The sequence below is a fragment of the Patella vulgata genome, chromosome 8 (assembly GCF_932274485.2).
Source record: "Patella vulgata chromosome 8, xgPatVulg1.2, whole genome shotgun sequence".
Lineage (NCBI taxonomy): Eukaryota > Metazoa > Mollusca > Gastropoda > Patellidae > Patella > Patella vulgata.
In genome coordinates this window covers 17,045,185-17,068,250 of record NC_065886.2, presented here as the reverse complement: position 1 = coordinate 17,068,250, position 23,066 = coordinate 17,045,185, and the positions used below count along the sequence as shown (strand labels likewise).

The following is a 23,066-nucleotide window of genomic DNA, read 5'->3' as shown; positions in this document are numbered from 1 at the left end:
TAAAGACGGGCATTCGCCATAGAGTGGGCCACGAGGGGAATCTTGTCTATAACTGATTAACAAATTACGTTATTCCAACGTTGAAAATAGTGAAGTATTACCTATAGCCCATTGACAATATTCTACTCCTGATTCTGGATCTCCTACTTTCCAGTTAACTGATATGAGTTTGGTTAGCTGGAAATTTACATCATTCTCTAAAATGATCAAAACATATTTAAATCAACAAAAGAGAAAGACAGACAAGAAACACTCGAGTTGATGCGAATTCGTCCTTCAGAGTTCTGATGACAAAGGTTACGTGGTTTTGATCAAATGTTAACTGTGACTGGCTTAGTAAACAGTAAAAAAAACTGTCATGTAATAAGCAAGTTTTAACCCTGAACTTGGTGTGGATAACCATTCTGATAATAACATAGGCTTCTGTCAATTTTATTTAAATAGCTGATTTTTCATTGTGGTGGGCAGTAATATTTTCCATTAAAGTACCCAACAATCAACATTTAATTTCTTACCTATACCATCGTTCATCTCTGATATTATTGGCGGAGTCATATCGGCAACAATACTCTCTGATTGGCTGACAGTTGTTAGTCCGGCGCCATTGGTTGACATCACCGTCAAGTAAAGTAATGTATTATGGGCTAAATTTAGACCAGATGCTGTAGCTTGCTGATTTCTGCCAACACTTGTGAACGACTGAATCTGGGTTCCACCTTTCACAGTTCCTGAAATTAAAATGATTGTTTTGATTGAAAACCGTTGTCAAAACGATTTAGAAAATAAGAATGCTCCCTGAGTAATTTTCCAATGTAATCAGTAAATATATTTGATACCAAAATCAACTGGATTGCTAAATAAAATCTACAAAAACAGGAAATGTATTGCTATAACTAAATACCTACATGATTTAAACACTATTGTATTACTTATAGTCACTGATATATTTACATACAGTAGTACATGTATTCAAGCTAAACTTACCTAGTGCCCATTGATAATCTGTAATATGACTTTGATCATCTTTAAAATGCCAGGTAAGATGAAGAGATGACCAATAAGGTCTAAATACTGTATGATGTATTAAATGATTAGAATCACTTGTTATATCTATATAATTAACTTGTTGTACATATACATCATCTACAGCTAATATCATATGTAATTTACTTGTACCAATTCTTATCACTTCTCTTGCTTCTCTTGGATGGAATACATAAGTAAATTTATTCCATACTATTAATGGTTGTTGGTCGATGTCACATATCCCCTGGCATCGTTCTGGGTCAAGGCTGAAAGTGTGAGTTTCTTGTCCGAATTGCACGAAACCTTCGACGTTGTGATGCTGAATGCTAACATCATGTGGATATCCAACATGTACTATAACATGGTAAGCACTTTGGGTGTTTAAATCAAAAACTGTTTGTTGAATATGACCTTTCACTTTAATATAGGTTCCGCCTTCTTTTGAAACGGAAGGTTGTGATTGGATAATTTTAATACACGAGGTGGAGTCAAAATACCAACGAGCTGGTGGTTGGTCATCACATTCCTTATTTGATTCCTCCGCGCCTTCTTCAAATGATGGATTGGCGATGCGATTTTCTCCAATATAATCTATATCAACCGGTACTGGGGGCGTGGTATCAATTGTAATACCATCAGACACTGCTACATCAGATTTCAACCCACTTCCATCTACAGCATACACTTTATTATAAATTTTCATACCTATAACAATAAAATACAGTAATGGTATTTGTTACGGTGGCAGTAATACTTTGATAATAGAAGATCACATTTGGAAACAAAACATTCAGAAATTCATTCTTTGGAACGAGATGGCTTGAGAGGGGACTCTTTCCAAAGGCATTTGCCGTCATCATTAGCCCAGTTTAGGAGCAGAACAGTAGGACGTTAAACCCCATTTCATTTCATTTTCTTATCCACTATACTACTGTAGGGGACCAGTTTCGCACGTGTCGAGATAAGAAAACAGTATGACTAGTAATATATTTATCCACACTGTAGCATATTATATAGTGTCCCAATAATGAAAGGGTTTGTATTTTTGAATAAAATACCTAATAGATTCAATTTTATTCAATTAATATGGAAACTTTAGAATGCCTACCATGATTTAAAGGTGAGGTTAGGTTTACAGACAGTCTAGTATTTAATCCTACATTCTTCCAGTCGTGTATATTACAATCTGTAGTACTAATACCAGTACCAATACACCAGTAATATTTAACTATACCAGTACCACTATCAGTAAAACCATACCATGATGATGATATAACTGTTGTAGAGTATTGGTAATCTTTATCATAGATATCTGTAAAATATGAAATAATAAGAGACCGTATCCGCCATTTTATCATGGTTGTCTATAAAAAGATAAATAATAAACCTTATCACCAAACAGGAAATTCCTTAGGGAAACAGCTTGAAAATACATACCAGATTTAAAAGATTATGAAATTGAAATCGGCTAAAATAAGTCTATGAGTTGTGTTGGGTAATTTTAGGGTGACCGCAATGCCCCCACCCCCTCCCAACCAAAACCCACAAATCTTTGAATAACACTGTTGATTGTAATTTTTCTTTTTGGAAAAAACATGACTTTATGCAAAGCGACCAAGATAACTAAAACTTTGGACAACGATCGTACGCAGACAAAGTTCAAGAAGCTGTAAGATTTAATAAATTTTTTACGGGGTTCTTTTTGGGGGGGGCCACAATCTATATTCAATAATTTCAATAGTTTACTTACCATTACCATCATATATAATACCGGAAGTAGGAGTTGTATTGTCTATTAATATTCCATCACTATTGGCCCAGCTCAATAATCCTGCTTTATTATAAGCTAGTACAGTACTATAATATTCTCTATTCTCTTGTAGATTTAGATTAGTAGCTGTATAGATACTAGTATTTCCAGGTACTCTTGTAGATGACTGATGAACGTTGTGTCCTACATTTAAAAAAAAAAAGACGCCAAGACCGCTATTGATTACATTATTAAAGATGCAATATGCAAGATTTAGATAAATAGATAATGAAACAGCAATAAAAAAATATTTTGACAATTCCTTTTAGTTCTCTATTCTGAGTGGGGTTGTTAGTGTTTTAGGTTTAGCTAAGAATAGCGTTACAGTCTCGATTTTTATTAATGTTATCGTATTTCAAAACTTGACATTCCCATGGCCTAGAGAGTTAGTTCTCTATTCTGAGTGGGGTTGTTAGTGTTTTAGGATTTGCTAAGAATAGCGTTACAGTCTCGATTTTTATTAATGTTATCGTATTTCAAAATTTGACATTCCCATGGCCTAGAGAGTTGATTACGGGCTTCTCTTGTGAATAAATTTCTAATAATTGTTATAAGATTTGAGGCCAAAAGAAAGTTTTGCAATCTTTAAGACTCACTATACTAGATAATGAGATTGGTCGGGACTGGTTCAAAAATATCTTAGGAATGGAAACATCAGTTTAAAAATGTTGTCATACATTTAATAAATACATGTTTCCGTGAAACTTTTAATGTGATTATGTTACTATTAAAACCCACCTTGTGGATGAGTGCTTATATAAGGCTTAAAATAATCTAATCCACGAATTCCTCCTCTAAATTTATTCTTCCAACCAACAATAATCTGATTGCTGGATGTTTGGTAATCTATATCGTTAACACTTAATATAGTTTCTAATTCTTTTATCTGGATAAAAAATAGAGCAATACATCTCAAAATCAAATCAATAATTCTATTTAAAATAGGTTAATCAAAACGGGGAAAAATCGTGATATAATGACAGTTATAATTATTAAATAGCTTGGAGTTTTTAACTTATTTTTAAGTACTTACATCAGCTCCCGCTATGTGACTGACACTCGGAGCAGACATCAGTGGTGTAATACCAGGAGACTTAAATATCGCATATTGATATGCATTATACCATACCCTCACAAATACACTATATGGCACAGACTTATCTAAAACTTTAGCTGTAATAAATAAAATAATATTACGAAATTACATGTACTAGAAACACCGTGGGACCTTAAGCCGATCCCTGTGACACACCTTTACAAGAAAGAAGACTTTTGTTTATAGAGCTTTATACGTATGTTTCAATGCTTATAGCTGAATGTATTGATAAGGTATCCTATTGTAACTGAGTGAAGGTTGTGTGATTTGTTAATATTACATATTATTAAATATACAGTATTAGTGATTGTTTCTTGAAAGAAATGAATAACATTTTTAAAAGGTATACCTGTAGGTAAAGTTATTATAGTTTCGGTATTTTCACCAACATCAAACCATGTCCTTTCTGTATCAGTGTCATATATTCCACTGGGTAAATTTTCACCGGAATGACCGGCACTGCATTCATATCTAAAATACCATATGCTGAGTTTGAATTCATGGTAATTGCTATGTAGTTAATAATGAACTTAGCTGGTTTTGGCAGGCTGAAGCCTAGATCATCATGATATAGCGGGCCTGCGCCCAGTTGTATGATATGTTGAGGTTTAATTTACCTTATAGATGAGAGACATTGTTGGTTTATTAAAGAGGTTTCATTTACCTAATAGATGAGTGACCCTGTTGGTTTATTAAAGGGGTTGTTTAATTTATCTAAATTTAATTTAATTTATAGACGAGAGACCTTGTTGGTTTATGAAAGGGGTTTAATTTGCCTTATAGATGAGAGACCGTGTTGGTTTATTAAAAATATTTAATTTATCTAAGTTTAATTCACCTTATAGGAGAGATACCTTGTGGGTTTATTATCCTCCATCTGGCAGCTAGAAAATTATCAGACGATGTGTAGTAAGTCTGTGCAGCATCATATGACATCAAATTAGTCATGTCAGTAACTTGGATAATATTATTTGGATTCCCTGCAAGGATGATGATAAATAAGAAATCAATCACATGGCCGATAGCATAAAATATACAACAATAGAGAAATACGGGAATAGTGTGGCATACAACATCTGGAATTACTTAAGGTAGACTAAACACAGTGGGACATTACTGTGACGAATGCAAAGGAAACCCTAACATAAAAGTTCACAAAGAATTAATTAATGAATAATTTTAATAAAGTGTATAGATATATACCTGTTGAGATGTCTCTACAGTTGTCAGCATCTGAACATGTTTTGTCTTGTCCAGCACAAACACAATGTCCAAGACAATTATACGGTTGACATCTCCTGACTAAATCTAACATTCCTCCTTCTACAAGTTCAAATTCAGAATGAGCAGGTTGACTTTTTAATCCAACCTATGTCAAAAATAAAAATGAAATAATATGTAACACAATAAAACGACTAGAAGTAAAACATATTGGTAGTTAATAGATACGGATACTGAAGTGGCAATTTTGCCTAAGTCTGATACACCCGATTTAGAGGTGTAATTTCTCTTGTTCTACTGTAGTACATATATCATATACTAGAAAATGATTAAATAGCAATAATTACCCCGTTAACAGCCCATACAGATATGAAAACAGAATTGCCCATATGAAGTGTCTTGGTAGTTATTGTAACTGATTGTACCACTCCTTCATCATTAAAATTATCTCCAGCCACATGTTGAAACGTGATTTGTTGATAGCCCTGTTAAAAAAAAATTTTCATATAAGAATTTCGTGAAGTAAAAAACAATATGTCATATTACCTAAGATTAATTGCAGACCGAAACCAAGCAATTTATTAACAAGATTTTGGGTGTTTGAATGCTGCTAATTTACGCCAAAAATTGTATTATGCTCAAGAATACCACATATTACCGTAATTAGAGATACTTGCCTGGTTGAGATCTGTAAAGAAAGGTTTGGTTCCAACACTGACTTTATACTCGGTTATACCAGTATGTAGATCGGCAAATCCCAACCATGCTAACTTAATAGACGTAGTAGACCAGTGGTTCCAGTTATTCCTATCTCTGTTTAAGTTAGCGGCGTGGTCAGTATCAATAGCAAACATACCTGAAACAACATTCACTAATTATTTCATTGGGGAAGATAAACAATTTGTAATATGGTAAAACTTTAATTCTCCAAAATGACCAGAACAAAAGCAAAACGACATCGAGTTCAGATTTTTCATAATTATCAGATTATTTACTTATTTTAAAGTGGAAAACAAATAAAAAATTAAAATTGCCTGTTTTCTTAGAGTACGTGGATTTATTTAGATCGAGAATGAATTATCAGATATCACGACATTTGTTCTTATATAATGTAAGCATAAGTATAAACACTTTTAATCGATACAAACAATACACGTACCTCTGGTAGGCGGTGTAGAATCAACTGTTATATCATCTGTAACACTCGACAGACACAAACCAGCTAAATTACAACCAATCACTTTAACTTTATATTTACTCCCATCGTGTAGAGCTAGACCAGAAAATGTAAATTCTTTTACTACACTAGGAATCTGAAACAAAAATAGTAATATATTCTCTAAAACTAAAAGTATTCCAACTATACAATTTAACTTCGTCACCGTTCATTAGACAAACCCGTAAAACCACTGCATTTTTAAAATAGTAAAATTTCCAACTATGCAATTTTACTCAGGCAATGTCCAGTGGTCATCCTCGTAATGCCACTGTATTTTTCTAAATGACTGAATTCATTATAGGCATGCTTATTTTTTTATCAAAATGTTTAATTTTTCAAAAAATAAAATATGTTTAAAATTATCGATAGGACTTACCTCCATAGCTGAAGAATTAAAATCTCCCAATAAATGAGGTGAAATAGAAATGTATTGTCTTTCTATATCTGATTCATCATCAGTAAACTTCCATTCAATTTTAATACTAGATTTTGATATGGTAGTTGAAGGTAAAATAGAACTAAACGATGAGACGGGGACTGCCCTTTGTACTACTACTGGTAATGTTGTATCGATCTTAAAACCATTTGATGTAACTTCGCTGTATAAACCTAATAATATAAAATCTAGGTGCAGTGGCGGCTTTGAAATACATAAATAATACAAACGATGATGATATAAATATAACAGTAATCCTATGCAATTTTACAAAAGAAAGATGTCGATTCGTCTACAATGAAGCCGGGTCTAGAGGACATGCCCTCATGTTTCTATATTCTATCCCGCAAAGGGGTGATAACTCTAACCAATTTTAGAAAGGGAACATATTTCGTGTAGGAACCCTTTTACTACATATATTACGAATTTATACATTGGGTCCACAACAGTAATGCTTGTTCAAGTAAGATATAACTTAAATTATTGTTTTTGTAAGCATCATTAGCGTCATTAAAATAATTTGAGTCCTACCTGCTTTATTGTAACATCTAACAGTAATATAAATTCTAGTATCAATAGGCAATAGCTTATAATTAGGTAAATTAGATCTATAGGCCAGTTCCACCACTGGTAAAACTTGAGGGCTAAGTAACCCTTCGCCTCCAATGGTTGTTCCTACTCTCCATTCATATCTCGCTATACCAGATTGTGCATCTTTAAACCCATGCCATTTGGCACCAACAAAGTTTCTGAAATCAGGATGACAATCCTTAAAAATTGCACACAACACATTATGTTAATTTGTTCAGTAGTAGAATCTGATTCTGGAAGATAATAATTGCAACACTCTTATATAACCCTAACTAACTGCTCAGAACCAATTTATAAATGTCAATCATCTAATTAAGATAAGTTCCCATCGACAAGGGTGGTAGCATATGAGGTCATTTACAGGACAAATTGACGAAATTGAATATTGAATAGGCTTCTTCGTTTCACTAGTTTAAATGATGCATATCAACATCATACGGTTAGGATTGTAACTTTTGTTAAATAGAATCTTCATATCAATAATGTAGGCATATAATATCAATTTTAAAACAATCAGATGATAAATGTAGTCTTTAGAGTGTTCATAAGAAATTGTGGACGGACGGACGGGCGCGATGGCAATATACGACCACGTATAAAAATGGGTTATTGTTAAATGCCTTCTAAGACAATAACTACTGCAGCGGTCCCATAGCAGAGGAGACTCGATAAACGTGATCCAATCATATTCGTGGATCCTCATGTCTATTTTATAGTTTGTTCCGAAAACGGAAAACTAAACAGACTTGATAATCGTGTTTCAATTACCTGGTTGCTTGGAATTCTACATCTAAATCTTTCGTTCCATCTAAAACTCGTCCCACGTCCGGTGGTGTCACGTCAATTATTACCCCGTCAGAAATGGCCGACGTACACATGTCAGCCATATTGCACCCTGTTACCGTGGTGATATATTTTGTTCCAGGAGTAAATTTGGACGGTGGAAAGGTAAAATCTGAAATATGTATCGGTTTTTAAAATTTATTAGAAGATCTACTTAATTTATTTGAAAGGGAATAGTCCATATTTATACAATAAAACTTAACTAAAATCTGAAATATCGGTTGTTACGACATCTACATAATTTATTTTAAAGAAAGTAGCCCCTATTTTTACAATAAAACTAAACCACCTCTTCTTGGGAATATCATCAATAGTTCTATAACAGAAAAGTTGGATTGTGCTTTGTAATAATATTTTCCTTACGTGTAGATATTCCTGTTTTGATTTCTGGAATTATGTCATCACAATCATCACAGGTACCAACTTTAACAGTATAGTATTGCATGGATGAATGGGGGTCGTGGAATCCTTGCCATCTAACAGAAAGTGGTGATTGGTTAGTTATATAATCTACGTCATCTCCGGTATAGTTTGTATTAAGAATATCGATGACATGTCCTGTGGTAGGAGGAGTTGTGTCTACTGTCACTGGACGAGATATTAATGTAGTAGATAACCCTGCACCATTAATGGCCTGAAACACCACAACAGACAAGAGTTATTGTAAAATTGGTATATAGAATACAAAGATAACCAGCATAGAGCATGAATTTGAAAAATTTTCTATTGGAAATTACGTCAAATATAAGCATACCGTCTTAACGATTCGTGTCAATTTCTTTGAAATAATTAAGGGATAAATAATAAAGCACAATGTTTGTTCCCAACTTATCTATAGTTACATCAAGCATAATTCATTAAACTTTTTTTCTATCTAAAAACGTAATGTAAAATTACAATAAGAGATATACCTGAACTGTGACGTAATAAACGTGTCCATCTTGCAATTTGTGTTCTAGGTTCGCTTCATCACAATCATTATCGGTTATCATATAAGCCCTAATGTTTTCATGACCTGGTCTAGTACCTATTGCCCACCGATACTGACTTATACCACTTTCGGTGTCTTTAAATGATCCACTCCAACTGTAAATAAATCAAATACAATGGCTCAGGCTCTTTAATACATTATTTACAATTAATTTCAACACCAACATCCTTGTGCTATGAGGGGAGACTTCCAACTGCCAAGGGATCTTTTACATGGGATCGAAACCGAGGCATTCCGATCTTTAAAAGGTATTGTACACGTGTCGAGGTAGGCTGACTATTTCACGCCTTCAACAACACCGGTAACCAAATACTTTGCCTGGGGATAATGGCTTTCATTTTATTTTGTTTACTAACACTATATTCTATATAAACCTACCACGCAGACAATACATCATTTGACTGTATATATGTATTAGTAAATTGTATAGGTTTAGATGTAGTTTCTGGTGGACTATTATCAATAATGAAACCTTCAGATGAAACGGTTTTTGTCCTGTTTACAAAATCAATTGCTGAAAAAAATACAAAAAACAAAACAATAATAGCACTAAACAAGCAATAATGGAGCCAGCTTATGGAACAAAGGGATGAAAGAAATGGGTGAATACTAACGAACGAGCAATGTTGCCAAGCGGGCAATAGAAATCAATTTATTTTGTATTGAAGATTGGGGTGTGTAGGTTTATAATTAATTACACGACTTTAATACATGATTAACAAATTTAATCTAATGGTTTCTATTTGCTATTATTTAAGTTATACATTTTTTATAGTTCTAATTGTGAAACAGAAACATGAATTTATACCTACCTTCTATAGTGACGTAATAAGTGTGGCCATTTTGTAAAGAAAGATGGTGGAATATTTTATGATTTATCAAACCAACATTATGTTTAGTTACAATATCTTCACCTCCCTCTATAGAACCTTTATATGTAAAAGAAAATTTACAAAATGTAAAGAACAGCATATTTACAGATTGACAATAAGGTATGTTCGTTCACTTTTAACTTGTGGATTCAGCGATAACTGTCGTATCCTTGAAACAAATTAACCTTACCGATATATAAATGATATTTTGATATTCCACTTGGATGAACAGTTTTTCCACCATTTTCTTCTACGTCAAGAAAACTATCCCAGTAAACAGCTACATCACTGTCAGATGACTGAAATAATATATTGGTTATTCATATAAAACTATCACAAAAACATTAATTCAGTACTGATGTAAAGTATATTAAAACAGATATAATCAAATACTAGAAACAACGGATAGCTATATAGCATATTATCCTAGGATGGAACCATTATCCCGAAACACTATTAATCGGGCTAACAGGGAATTACAAGGAATGAATGACACAGCAAATATTATACGTCTTCGAGTATGCTAGGATAGAGATAATTGGGGTTCGACTATATTTATATAGAACTATTTACCTGGTATTTAAAATCTTTCAAGTTCTCCACCCACACCCGACCACCATTTGGTGGAGTCAAATCAACAGTTACTCCATCACTACATGCGTTTACTTCTTCCAAATCTTCCGTCCATTTTTCATGACTAGCATCAACAGCATCAGCATGGATACAGATATAATACCGCCTTCCGTGTTTTAAAGTATTTTGAGTTAATACATTGATGTATTCGTTTTCTGTTAAAAGAAACATAAAGAAATGCGGTAAAACTGGAGTCTTAATGATGAAGTCAACGAAGACTCCTTCAAAGTACGTATCCATATTATAGTTGTTAGGCTTAAAGAAATGGCACAAGGAATCAATGGAATAAAGCCTTAATGACATTTGAAGATTACCGAAACTCCCTCACCGGTTTGTCCACACTTTATAACATCTGGATGTGAACAAGGATCTGTTATCATCATCTTCGGTTGAGTAAAATGTGTTAGAGTAGAGAATGCTGGGTCTTCTAGTAAACCCCAAGTATAGTTTCTATGTCTTAATGTGAGCCATACGGCTGATATAATATTTTTATAAGGTGTATAGTCCACATCTGGTTTAGACCAGACTGCGTTCTGATCCAGAGAAATTGATGTTCCTAGTTCATTTGTGTTGGGATCTGAAATACAAAACAAACAACATATTCAAATTATTCAAACGCTACTCATAAAAGGGTGGACATGTCTGCGATATCACCTCGGTGGAAGCGGACGTAAAATATAACTAACTAACAAAATGAAATGAAATGGGATTTAACGTCCTACTGTTCTGCTCCTAACCTGGGCTAATGACGGAAATTTTGCCCGGACAGCGGCATTACGGCCTACTCTTATATCGAATTCCAACTGCCAAGGGATCTTTTACGTGCACGCCAATGTGTACACGGAACCTCGGTTTTTCGTCCCATCCGAACGACTAGACAGCTTTCCTTGTCAGCCCCTCCGTCCTGCAACTAACTAACAACAACATAATTATTGGATCTGTCACAACAGCGAGTGTGTATTTGGGTGTGTGTGTGTGTGTGTTTATTTCAATTTCACGATATATTCAAAGAGTACTTACCGTTATTTAATGGCTGTCCTATAGCATCTATAATAATAGCCGGTATAATTAATACCGGATCTACAGATGAACAGTTTTTAATATCCGACGATATTATTGTTGATAAACCAGCTTTATTAAATATTCGTACAGCCAATCTTCTGCATTCACTAAAATCAACTTCACCATCTAAATTAATTCTAAACTGAAACTAAGAAATAAAAAAATATTACATGAAATAGTTTGTCTTTATGGCACAATTTCGAACAAAGGTTCGCGTGGTTGCATAGTTATCATGTTGAAAAGAACCACACAAATGTTTTCGCTTCAACGCAACATTTTGTGTGGTGCACACCACGTTTGCTTACCACCCCTTTTCTGTCTATTGGTTTGCCTAAAATCTGTAATCAAGTTTACTTTTTAGGGCATTTTCATAATGTATACAGCTGTAACAGATTTATACAAACATACAGACAATCTTAAAATTTAGATTCTTACCATTGTCTCACTGATTTTCTGCACATTGTTTACTTTACTCCATTTAGTGAATAAATGACTATTGTGTTTATTATCTGTTATACTCCACATATATTTATCTTTGGTAGACACCACAGAACACACTTTATCTTCGGTATTACTCTTGTAAGTCAAGCTAACATCTAACTGGGATATGGAATAAAACATAAAATGATAACCGTATTATAATAAATCAAACCTTCATATCAGATTACATTTAGTAGCTCATTGGCAGATTTTAGGTTCATACCGTGTTAATTGTATACTTAGTTAGGTTATGCAGTCGCTGTGCTCATTAATTTGTTGGTACAACGTTATATTAACGTAAAGTTGATATCTGGGTGATTGTGTTATCATTCTGCCAGCAACAATTACTATAGTGAGCTGCAAATTAAATATTTGATTATGTATAAATATTGGACATATAGAAAAAAAAACATCTTAATTAGTTGGATTATATTATTTATATTTGAATTACCTGGGATCCATGCATCTTTTTGTGGTGTATAGCTATATGTGGCATATCAGGTTTGCTCAACACTGTTACACCATTACTGACTACAGGTTGAGAACAAACTTCACCCGAACAGAACCTCACACTACTTCTATATGTTTTACAATAATCTAATGCTACTGGTTGGAAGATTTGACCAGAATTTGATAGAAACTTCTTATCGTCTACATTGTGCCATATATCCTCTGTTAAACAATGAATAATAATTTAATAATAACAATAATAACATTTTAATATCAGTTTGCCGTGCAAAGTTCTTTATTTTTATCAACCATACAATTTATGTAAATTTTAACAATCGAACGCTACTACTCTACAGATTCTATTTTTTTTATTCTAATTATAAATATATCCAAATGCTATAGTCAACAATATCAACCTCTACCAATGCATTATATTCATTTATTTCAAAGTAATTCAATCATTTATTTCGAAGTAATTTAACTATTTATTTCAAAGTAATTCAATGATTTATTTCAAAGTAAATCAATCATTTATTTACCTGTGTTTTTCTGTCTCATTTGTAACGTCCATTTAATATCAGGATACATATGTTTATATGCATTTGATATTGTCCAATGTGCCATGTAATAAGATGTTGATTTTTGATAGTCAATATCCGACTCACAATCTGAGCTTGAATTCTGTGTCAGAAAAAAATGGCGTATAATATTTGAGAGTTCTTAATTGAATTTATTATAAATAAATAAATGAAAATGATAATACCAATAACTATTAATACTTCCAGTATCAGTTCAATAAAATCAATATTGTACTATTCTTATCTTACTAATATTAGGAAAATAATTCACCTGTTGCGAATGGTGGTTTGGTAGCCAGGATAGTCTTTCTATGTTTGTTAAAGTGAAAAAAAGTAATATGGTATAAGGATAGGCATATAATGTGATGTTTTATTTGAAAAAAAATTGGATTAAAATTAAGAGTAAAATAGCTTTATAGCCATATTACGCATTGTACATTGTCAGCAGTACTTAATATCAAATACAAGAGACATAAATGTGTCCCTTGCTGTCGGCCTACACCAACTATTGGTTTTATGAGATGATATTATAGTTGATGTCAAATGTTTATATCTACCAGGGTAATCTAAATTTAATCATCAATACAGTATTTACGAGGCAATGTTTATTCGTAAAAAAATGTGGTTGTAAGGTAATCTTTATTCGTAAACTGCACTGTAGTTATGAATAAGGCTGTTTAATAATTTACCCTTTTGCTGACAATCAGAGCCATCTTTTATCCGAACTTCATTATTCAGGTTAACATTTTTCTGGACTATAGTGATACCATTAGACGATGCCTTTGTTGTTCCAGCGTCACTCCTAGCTGTTACTGTTACAAAGTATGTCTAAAAATAGTAACAATAGTAATATTGACAAAATAATACCAATACATACAAATGTAGATTTCTGTAGTTGTGCACTAGACTAGTCAAATGTTCGTTAAATCTGACCCCAAGTTCACAAAACATTTTCAGACTTAAGTTAAGAATTTACTCAATTTTCAGTCACTGTTTATGAGAAATATCTTTGATCCAGAAACCCAAAACTTTGCACATAGTTTCTTATTGACGCATTTGATACACTGTTTTATAAGGGCTATATTTCAGTTAAAATAAGGCGAAAAATTTTGAGTAATTTCTTGACTTAAGACTATAAGAATACGAATATCGATGTTCCCAAGCCCAAATTTGAGTTTTTGACCTTCTAATTAGCATAAATACTAAATGGCCGCCAAATGCTGCTAGATTGTCATCGACGTGAACGTCTACAGTTTGCCCAACAACACATTTGAGAGTCGGTATTGCGCATCAACTGCAGATGGCAGGACCAGAAAATGGCGTCGAAGTGGCCAGCGTTGCTCTGACCAATGTGTCATGGAACGTGACTCATGGGGTGGTCCAAGCATAATGGATTGGGGTGGAATTGGCCTGTACTAGAAAGTGTGTCCTGTGATGTTCCAAAATCTTGGTCCAGGGAGAGGAGGCGGCATCACAGCAGTGCGCTACATCGACCAAGCTCTCAGACCCCACGCCATACCACATTTCGCACGTCATCGAGACAACGTTTTCCAGCATGACAGCGCCTGTGCCCACGCCGCCAGAGTTACTCGGGACTTTCTACAGCAGAACGATGTCAACGTTATGCACTGGTCAGCCCTTAGTCCGGACTTAAACCCAATTGAACATCTTTGGGATGAAATTCAGTGGAGACCAAACACAGCCAATGGATTGTGCCAGACTTTTCTGAGAGTGTGGTTCCAGGTGCCAATGACGTTCACCAATCGTCTGGTCCACTCCATGTACAGACGCTGTGCTGCTGTTATTGATACTCGTGGTGGATACACTAGGTATAGACTTGTGTACAGACTCTAAACCTTCTCGTAAAGTCTTGAAATTGTGATGAATTAATCACTAATGTGTCAACATTACTTTGATCCATTTAGTAAGTCGTTTTTTTAGAATGATTTGATTAAGTGCCTCTATGATTTTGAAATCGTACTGGCGTTTATTTTGCTGTGGAGGCTAGGCCCAAAAGTCAATCGCTATTATCTCGGTTCAGAGTTGAGCAATTTGACTGAAATTTTCAGCTTATTCCCTGTACATTATGGTAGACACGCACAAATATCCAAACGGAAAGGGACATCAATACAAAATTTTGATCAATATGGCGGCCATCTTGGATATGACGTAATAGTGACTTCACAGGGGCATAATGACATCATTTTTTGTTTTATTGGGGTCGACTTCCTATATGTCTGTAATACATTAGGCCCAAAAGTCAATAGTTAACAATATATCTGACAATCTAGCAGCATTTGGCGGCCATTTTGTATTTATGCTAATTAGACGGTCAAAAACTCGTATTTCGGCTTGGGAACATGTATATTCGTATTCAGCAAACCAAAATCATTAGAAAGGCCTGGTTCCCCACTTTTACTTAAAAATGCTCCTTGATTGTTAAGGAAGGCCTTTTTCCGGAAATTTAACCAGTCTACACGGGTCTGAAAGGATGGGGAGCATTTATGGACAGAGCAATAAGGAGATTTTTCTGACGAACGAGTATCTTGTAGCTTTTGTATACAATTGTTGCATTAAAAGATTATACTTACCTTGTGCAGCTGTAAATTAAGCCCGAGAAACGTATGCTGGGTCTTACTGCCAACGTTTTCATCTTTTATATCACTAACAAGTGGTTGTGAACCAATACCAATACTGTAAGTCACGTGTTCGGCCACATCATCAGATTCAAACCCAAACCATCTTGCTTTTAATTTAGTGGTCGACAGTTGAAAATTACTGTCTTCTAACTCCTAAAGGGAAAATTATATAAACATAAACAAATGTGTTCTAATAGAGAAATACAACGCAGATGAAAGCCTATGTTACAAAGGTATTTTGTAATATCCGTTTAGTGGATATAGAGGTTTCTGTAATCAGCTATGTAGATTGCAGTGTATGAGAAGAGATACCCGGTCGAAGTTACCAAACAGCTAACACAAAGACATGATAACAATACCATAAGGTTATTATGTGCATTAAACTAGATGAAAAAGCTTACATGAAAAAGCATAGATGAAAAAGCTTACATGAAAAAGCTTACATTAACTCCAAAGTCAGCTGCCTCATCAGGTAGAACAACTTCAAATACAACTCCCTTTGCTGGTTTTCTGGTATTATGAATATATGGATTAGATGTGAACACACTGTGTAATCCAACAATGTTCTCTACTCTTATAGATACATAGTAGGTAAAGTTGTGATGTAAATCCCAATGAAGATCCTCCATGGAAAAAGCTGTACAGGTTGGTGGGTTAGCTAATATACAACTTCCACCAGACGATAAGGAAGAATAAGGATAGACGTCTTCACTTCCCGGTGAACTACCTGTATAATGAAATATATATATTGCTTCTGTATATTCATGACAAAGAACAACCGTTTCGTTTTTCAGATCCGAATACAATTTTATGATGACTATTCTCCTAATAGTTGTCAGATTTGACCCCATTCCCGAACACTATTATAAACTACTTATTAAAAATATTATCTTCTTTAAAAAAAAAGGTGTTTTCGCGAAGGCAGAACTCATGCATAAACTTACCTACGGCCGCTGTAAAGGTAAGTTGCGACGATTCCGGATCAGATACAGTTGCTGCTGACCAATCGGCTTCCAATATCTCATCCTCAAATTTAACCAATACCTCACCACCAAGAGTAGGGGGAATAGTATGAACTAAGATCGGACCTAATCCCTGGAAAATAATTATAACATGTTTTATGGGTACCATAAGTCTTATCGGAATATTCTAACTTTTTAAACTTTTGTAGAAAAATAAACCAATATTTGATTAAAGTACTAGAATCATAAACAAGCGCCACCAACCTGAACAGTTTCCTTTCCAGCTTTGTTAATTGCCTTAATACTGATGTAGAATTCGGTTCCATCACTAAGTTGTGGGTGGTAACCACGGTACCAGGAATGGTGATGGGTTGATGTAAATGGTAAAATGTCAGGGGCAGAAACTGAACTTTCTGCAGATGCTAGACAAAATTCATAATTGTAAATTTCTGTATTCATCAAACTACCCTTAGCAGTCCAATTAACATATAACTGAAATAAAATTACTATATGTTATGTTCTTGTCTTGTTTTTAGATTGTTCAGACCTATGAAAATGGGACTCAACCCGGTAAAGAGAATTCGATAAATATTTTTTACTGCGTTACTAATTCTGATTTACTAGAGATTTGACCAAGTAATTTGATAAAGTAAAAAAAAAAAAAATCGGCAGAGCCTCGTTTATTTTACTTTATCGACTTGTGTTGATATTTTTGGATATCAAAAAGACTCGTAGGAGATTCTCTATATACCGATTGCTATTAGTCCAAAAATCAAATTGCGTCAATATTATCAATTAAGACTGTTATACATCGCACTGGCTCCTTCAACTCTACGAGTAGCCAAGTGGTTAATTTGGGCATGATAAACTCACAAATCTAACTAGTATATGTTATTGGGTTTATCTTTTAGTTATGGCTGACCTAGTCGGAACAGTACAACAGGACGTTAATGACATGCTCTGTTTAGGGGAGTCCAAATTCTGAATTCACCTCTGGAAGAATATACTTACATGAGAATGCATAGCAAGATACATCTTTGATAAATATACATCTGTCATTGGGTTTTCATCACAAAACATATTCGCCGGATATGTATGTATTGTACCATTGGAAAACCTCTCAATAGAAAAAAGATAAGTAACTTCGACCGTTTTGGCTTTTCTCCTGAAATATATTTATCTATTCTGTTAAAATAGCATTCTCTTCATTTAATTAAGGAATACTTCGAGGTTAAAATTCATCGAAAAAATTCGTTCTATTTTAAGCTTCGTTTGTAATGAAATATGTTACTTTTACCTTATTTATAATGATTTAGTAGCACATTAATTATTTTTAGCTTGTATGTGTAAACAATATGTTGTACTGTAAAATAGTTTAATTTGTTTACTTATTCTAATGTTTTAAAGATATAAATATGGGGATCTTTAATAACGGTTAAGGTGAGGGATGGAGATATTATCAGACTAGGCCTTTTGTTAGCTGAGAATTAACATTAGTTGAACAAGTATCAATGGGTTGGTTTGCTATATAAAATGATTTATTTTAATGAAATATATTAAAAATGTACAGAACTGTTACTAATGATGGTATTGAAAGAAGAAGGGGTGGACATCTGAAACTATAATGGACGAATGTAAAACGGAAACCTGCCATTGTAAATGAGATAACTAGTATGATAAATACATGGATACAAGAAGTTTAACGTTATATTTTTAATATACGAAAATGACTTAAATTAAAGATTGCACTTACATACAAGCTGCATCTGGGTCTTTAAGTAAATATTTGCGTCTTGTATTTGATATATAATATACTTGATTATTTTCTTTTATTAAACCACCTTTAATTCTGGCCCCTTCTATATCTATTTCACTTATAGTAGGTAATGTTCTATCTACAACCACTCCATCAGAACAAACTGGTACAGATACTTCTAAAGCTCGGTTATATGCTACCACGGTGATGTAATATTTACCACCAGACGGTGCTGTCCAAGAAGCATGCGTAGATGTAGTCTGTTGAACATCCTAAAAGTATAATAGTATGAGATGAGCCCTTATAAATGTCCGGGTCGGTTCTACCATTAAAGGATAAATCTTACCAAGGACAAATACATTTACATTAATGAAGATTCATTTTATTTCTTTTATTTCATTTGCTTAGATTACCTGTCTATTTGCAAAATCCAGTTGAAATTTATTGGCACCCAAACAAGACGTGGAAAACCCATACTGATAAAATTTCACTCCACTCTCTCTATCAAAGAAACCTTCCCAGTGTGCAAATAGTTCTAAATCTGGCTGAAAGTCTACTTCCGGTGTACCATATTTACCGTCATGCACCATCCCATGTTGTGGTGGACTAATATCAATTGTAATCTGAAATTAAAATAGACTAAAATGTATAGACCCAGTTAATAATTAATATTTCCGCCAGATCCAGTTCTATTCCTCAAAAGCAAAATTTTGATAAATCCAACATGACAATGCACCTTGACAAATTAAATTATTCTACATATAAAAAGGTATATCATCCTAAAAAGGTAAATTTGTTGTCATAATATATTCATAACAATGTTACAATGTTTAATTATCACGCAATAATAATAAATCCAAACAAATCTTGCATGGAGCAAGGAAGAATGTAAAGTGTGAAACATTGTAGAGTATATTTGTGGTTTAAAATCCAAACGCATCTTGCTTGGAGCAAGGAATAATGTAAAGTGTGAAACCTTGTAGTGTATTTTTGCGGTCAATGTGTATTATAATGAAAATCTAATACATGCCTGTTTAGTTAGAGTTGTTTTTAATTTAGCTTGGTTCATCACAGTAACCACGATACGATAATCATGATCATGCGTACCAGTATTTTTATTGTTTAAGATGCCTTCTCCGGGTGTAGCAGTCGTAGGTTGTTTTATTTGAAAATGGCGATGATAACATGTGCTAGTAGGAATGCAATAACAATTGGCTCCTCTGGCATTATTAGAATATTTACTTTGGCACTCTTTAATGTTCTGAAAGATAAAATCAATACAGAGTAAACAATAGTAGTCAAATGGCTCATGCGTGAGGACTTGTCTCCCCTGTTGCATTGTGAAGACCCAATCCTCTCCCTTTAATTAATATCCAAGTATTTTTAAATACAAAATATCGTGTACTCATTTTTGTTAGAAGAATAAAGAATTTAATAAGCAATTCACGGGAAGATATTCACACAGTTTCCCTATTGGTATATAAAACCTTCCTTTCATTGTCGTATACTTACCGTTGTTTCGCCTTGTGGTGGAATACGCTGAGATCCATGTTCTACTTCCGTTAAATGATCCAATATCTTCCATTGTACTGTTTCTATTCCACTATGATCATCATAGGCTACCCATTCTATGCTGTAAATTATATAACAAGATATCATTCAGTATATACTGTCACTATTACCTATCCTATAAGGTAACTACTATATCATATAATATCAATACATGTGTGTTAATATTTAATATGTTCACAACATAATTCCATCTTTCCTGTCGATAATTCAACCATTCAGTACTATCAACCAAGCTATCTATAACATAATGTTAATCATTCTGATTTGCTCAATATGGCGTCAACGTCAAACAGAAACTGGTCAGATAAACTGAATGAAAATTCTAAATGAAAAGGAAGTAACCTACATAACTCAATTCAAGTTTAGATTAATTTCCATTCTTTTATTGGTAGTTTACAAGTTAAAGGGACTATACCGACTTAAACAGAGTCTCAAAAATAAAAATCCGAATTCGTATGAAATTTAAGGGCCAAAATATAGAGGAATGGTGTATTTACCTTGTCTCAAAATTTTCAGCTCAAAATATTGAGTTGTTTGGACGCGAAAGTCAAAAATGCTTATCCGGGCACGTAACCCTTTTAAGATTGCTGGTCAATTATTTCGTTGGGTGGCCTGATAATCTATCGCCGTTCCTTTAGAGGTCTATACAGTGAATGGCCCATGTTCCGTACTGGATAACGAAAGGTAAATTTCACCTACACATTGTTTTTATAAAATAAAAGTCTCATTTTATCCAGACACCGCATAATACAGCTTGGGACACCGGTCTCCGTTTCCGGATGACGGGTGTGAGTTGTTTGAAAACATATCACAAATATAGAATTAGTTGCTCGGCCCTTAGGTACGGGATTTTGAGGGGTTTTAACACAAAATTAAGCAGTTTTATTCTCCAAAATATTATCGGGATTGGCCCTTTAACATATGCGACATACGTTGAAGATATCGTTAATATCAGGATGATTGTTCCAGTATTCAAATACTTACACCATTTTATCAAGTTCCTCAAAACCATGAACTGCTAGATTAACCTCATCACCTTTTGTTAACCATAGATTTTCAATAACAGGTGGTGAACTATCAAAATGGACGGTCAACGATTCTTCCTTGTATTGAGATAAAATATCGTAAGCTCTGATAAAATATCGTAAAGTATCGCCATCTTTCAGAACTGGTGTTATTGTCTCTTGTTGATCAGTTCCTAGATCTACGAATTCATTTTGAGAAGGCTGGTTAATCGAACTTCCTCCAGCGTGGTCCACTTTATATATGGTTTTAATACCAACAATTCCTACAACATAAATGGATACTATAATCAAATGTCAAAGAAAAGATCACACCACTCTGTTAATAGAAATTGAACAATCTTTTTTTAAGCGAGTGTAATAGTAGGTCTAAACTATTTCATTTTCCTTGCTTTAAAATTTATTGGAATGGTAGAAACGTTTCAGAGTCTACAACCATATCCCATAATTAAGCCACGGTTACCTTGTACATTGCTAATTGCCTGAGTTGTTCTAGACCCATAATTATCATCATATTGAGACTCTACACCAGGTTCTGATCTAACTGCTGCTAGAAAACGACCATTATGATGTATAGTGTTGATATATCTATTAGTCCAACTGATTGTAACAGAATTTAAATTAGTCTGCCATTTGTAATTGGTAGTAGAAAGAGCAGTAGTCACTCTAAGCACACTCCCGGACGTCGTTGTTACAGCAGATGTATCATCAAATATAACCAATCGTCTAGCCTTCTTATAATTTCCAGCTTTATCATAGGCTGATAAAATCATGGAATACACGGCAGGTTTGGAAAAGGTAACATCAACACTTTTCTGTAAGTATAAAATGTTTATTTTTAACAATGACAAACATATTATAAAGTGTTTATACATCGATATCTTCTTGAAACTGAACATTTTAGTATTCAGTTCATCTGGTTATAAAATATTATGTTATTTATACTCATGTACATCTGAGCTTTACATTGATCCCGGAAGCATTGTTTCGTTATAGTAAGTATTGTCTGATACTTACTGATGTAGTGCTTGACCCCGTCTTCCTAGCCTTGACTCCAAGTTCATTACCAACAGGATGAAGTTCAAACAGTTCATATGAATATTCTTTAATCCCAGCATCTGCATCAATCCAACCGTCCCAAGAAAAGCTTTTGGTACGCTACACAATAAATAATGTATGATTATTCACACATGGTGTATTCTTTTATTGGCTAATATACTCCGTTGACCTCTTTGTTTAACACTGAGCACAAACCAATATTTCGAACTCATATTAAATTTCGAAAAAGGAACAACGCCAGTGATTACCCATGAAATACTAGCTTGGTAATGAAACTTGCCTATGCCCCGCCAAAGTATTCAGAATCGGGTTGTGCCATTGCATTTGCCGTAAACGGAGCATTTGGAGCTGTAATAGTCGACGACAGTATCGAGATGGGGTATAACATATAAGAGTTGTAGATATAACTTTCTCTGCGATATCACTTTTGTGGTCGTAGACGTTAAGGAACTAAGGTAGTAGTAGTAGTAGATATGACTTTTCAAAAAAGTATTGAGTAGATAATAATAGGCAGTGTCTAAATCCAATGTTGACTATTACAGTGACATGTGACTGGGGTACGTTTCTACCTGTTTAGACAAGTATACATCAGACAGCATATCTAAAGAACATGTAACTGAGGACAGTTTGGCTACATGTCTAAGACCATCCTGGAAGTTTACATTAACATAAATATACTGTCCAGAACATCAACACCAGAAAGCAGCAGGTCATTAACGTTCACAATAATATGGATTTATGGTATACA

The 23,066-nt window shown here is 33.9% G+C and overlaps 1 protein-coding gene and 2 long non-coding RNA genes across 3 annotated transcripts in view; all 3 read right to left on the bottom strand.

Moving 5' to 3' along the window:
* Positions 1-23,066, bottom strand: part of LOC130014092 (uncharacterized) — a 53,722-nt gene that overhangs the window by 3,279 nt on the left and 27,377 nt on the right. Inside the window, exon 3 of the mRNA XM_056102973.1 lies at positions 102-197. Within this exon, the coding sequence (XP_055958948.1) occupies positions 102-197 (96 nt within the window). The remainder of the gene's footprint in view (positions 1-101; positions 198-23,066) is intronic.
* Positions 11,133-12,389, bottom strand: LOC130014097 (uncharacterized). Its single transcript, XR_008789071.1, has 3 exons — positions 12,236-12,389; positions 11,759-11,948; positions 11,133-11,315 (listed from the first exon to the last, which is right to left on the bottom strand). It is a non-coding gene; the product is annotated as an uncharacterized LOC130014097 (long non-coding RNA).
* On the bottom strand, positions 13,580-17,260 carry LOC130014095 (uncharacterized). The gene is made up of 6 exons (XR_008789068.1): positions 17,174-17,260; positions 16,892-17,042; positions 16,391-16,674; positions 15,900-16,100; positions 13,998-14,136; positions 13,580-13,617 (listed from the first exon to the last, which is right to left on the bottom strand). It is a non-coding gene; the product is annotated as an uncharacterized LOC130014095 (long non-coding RNA).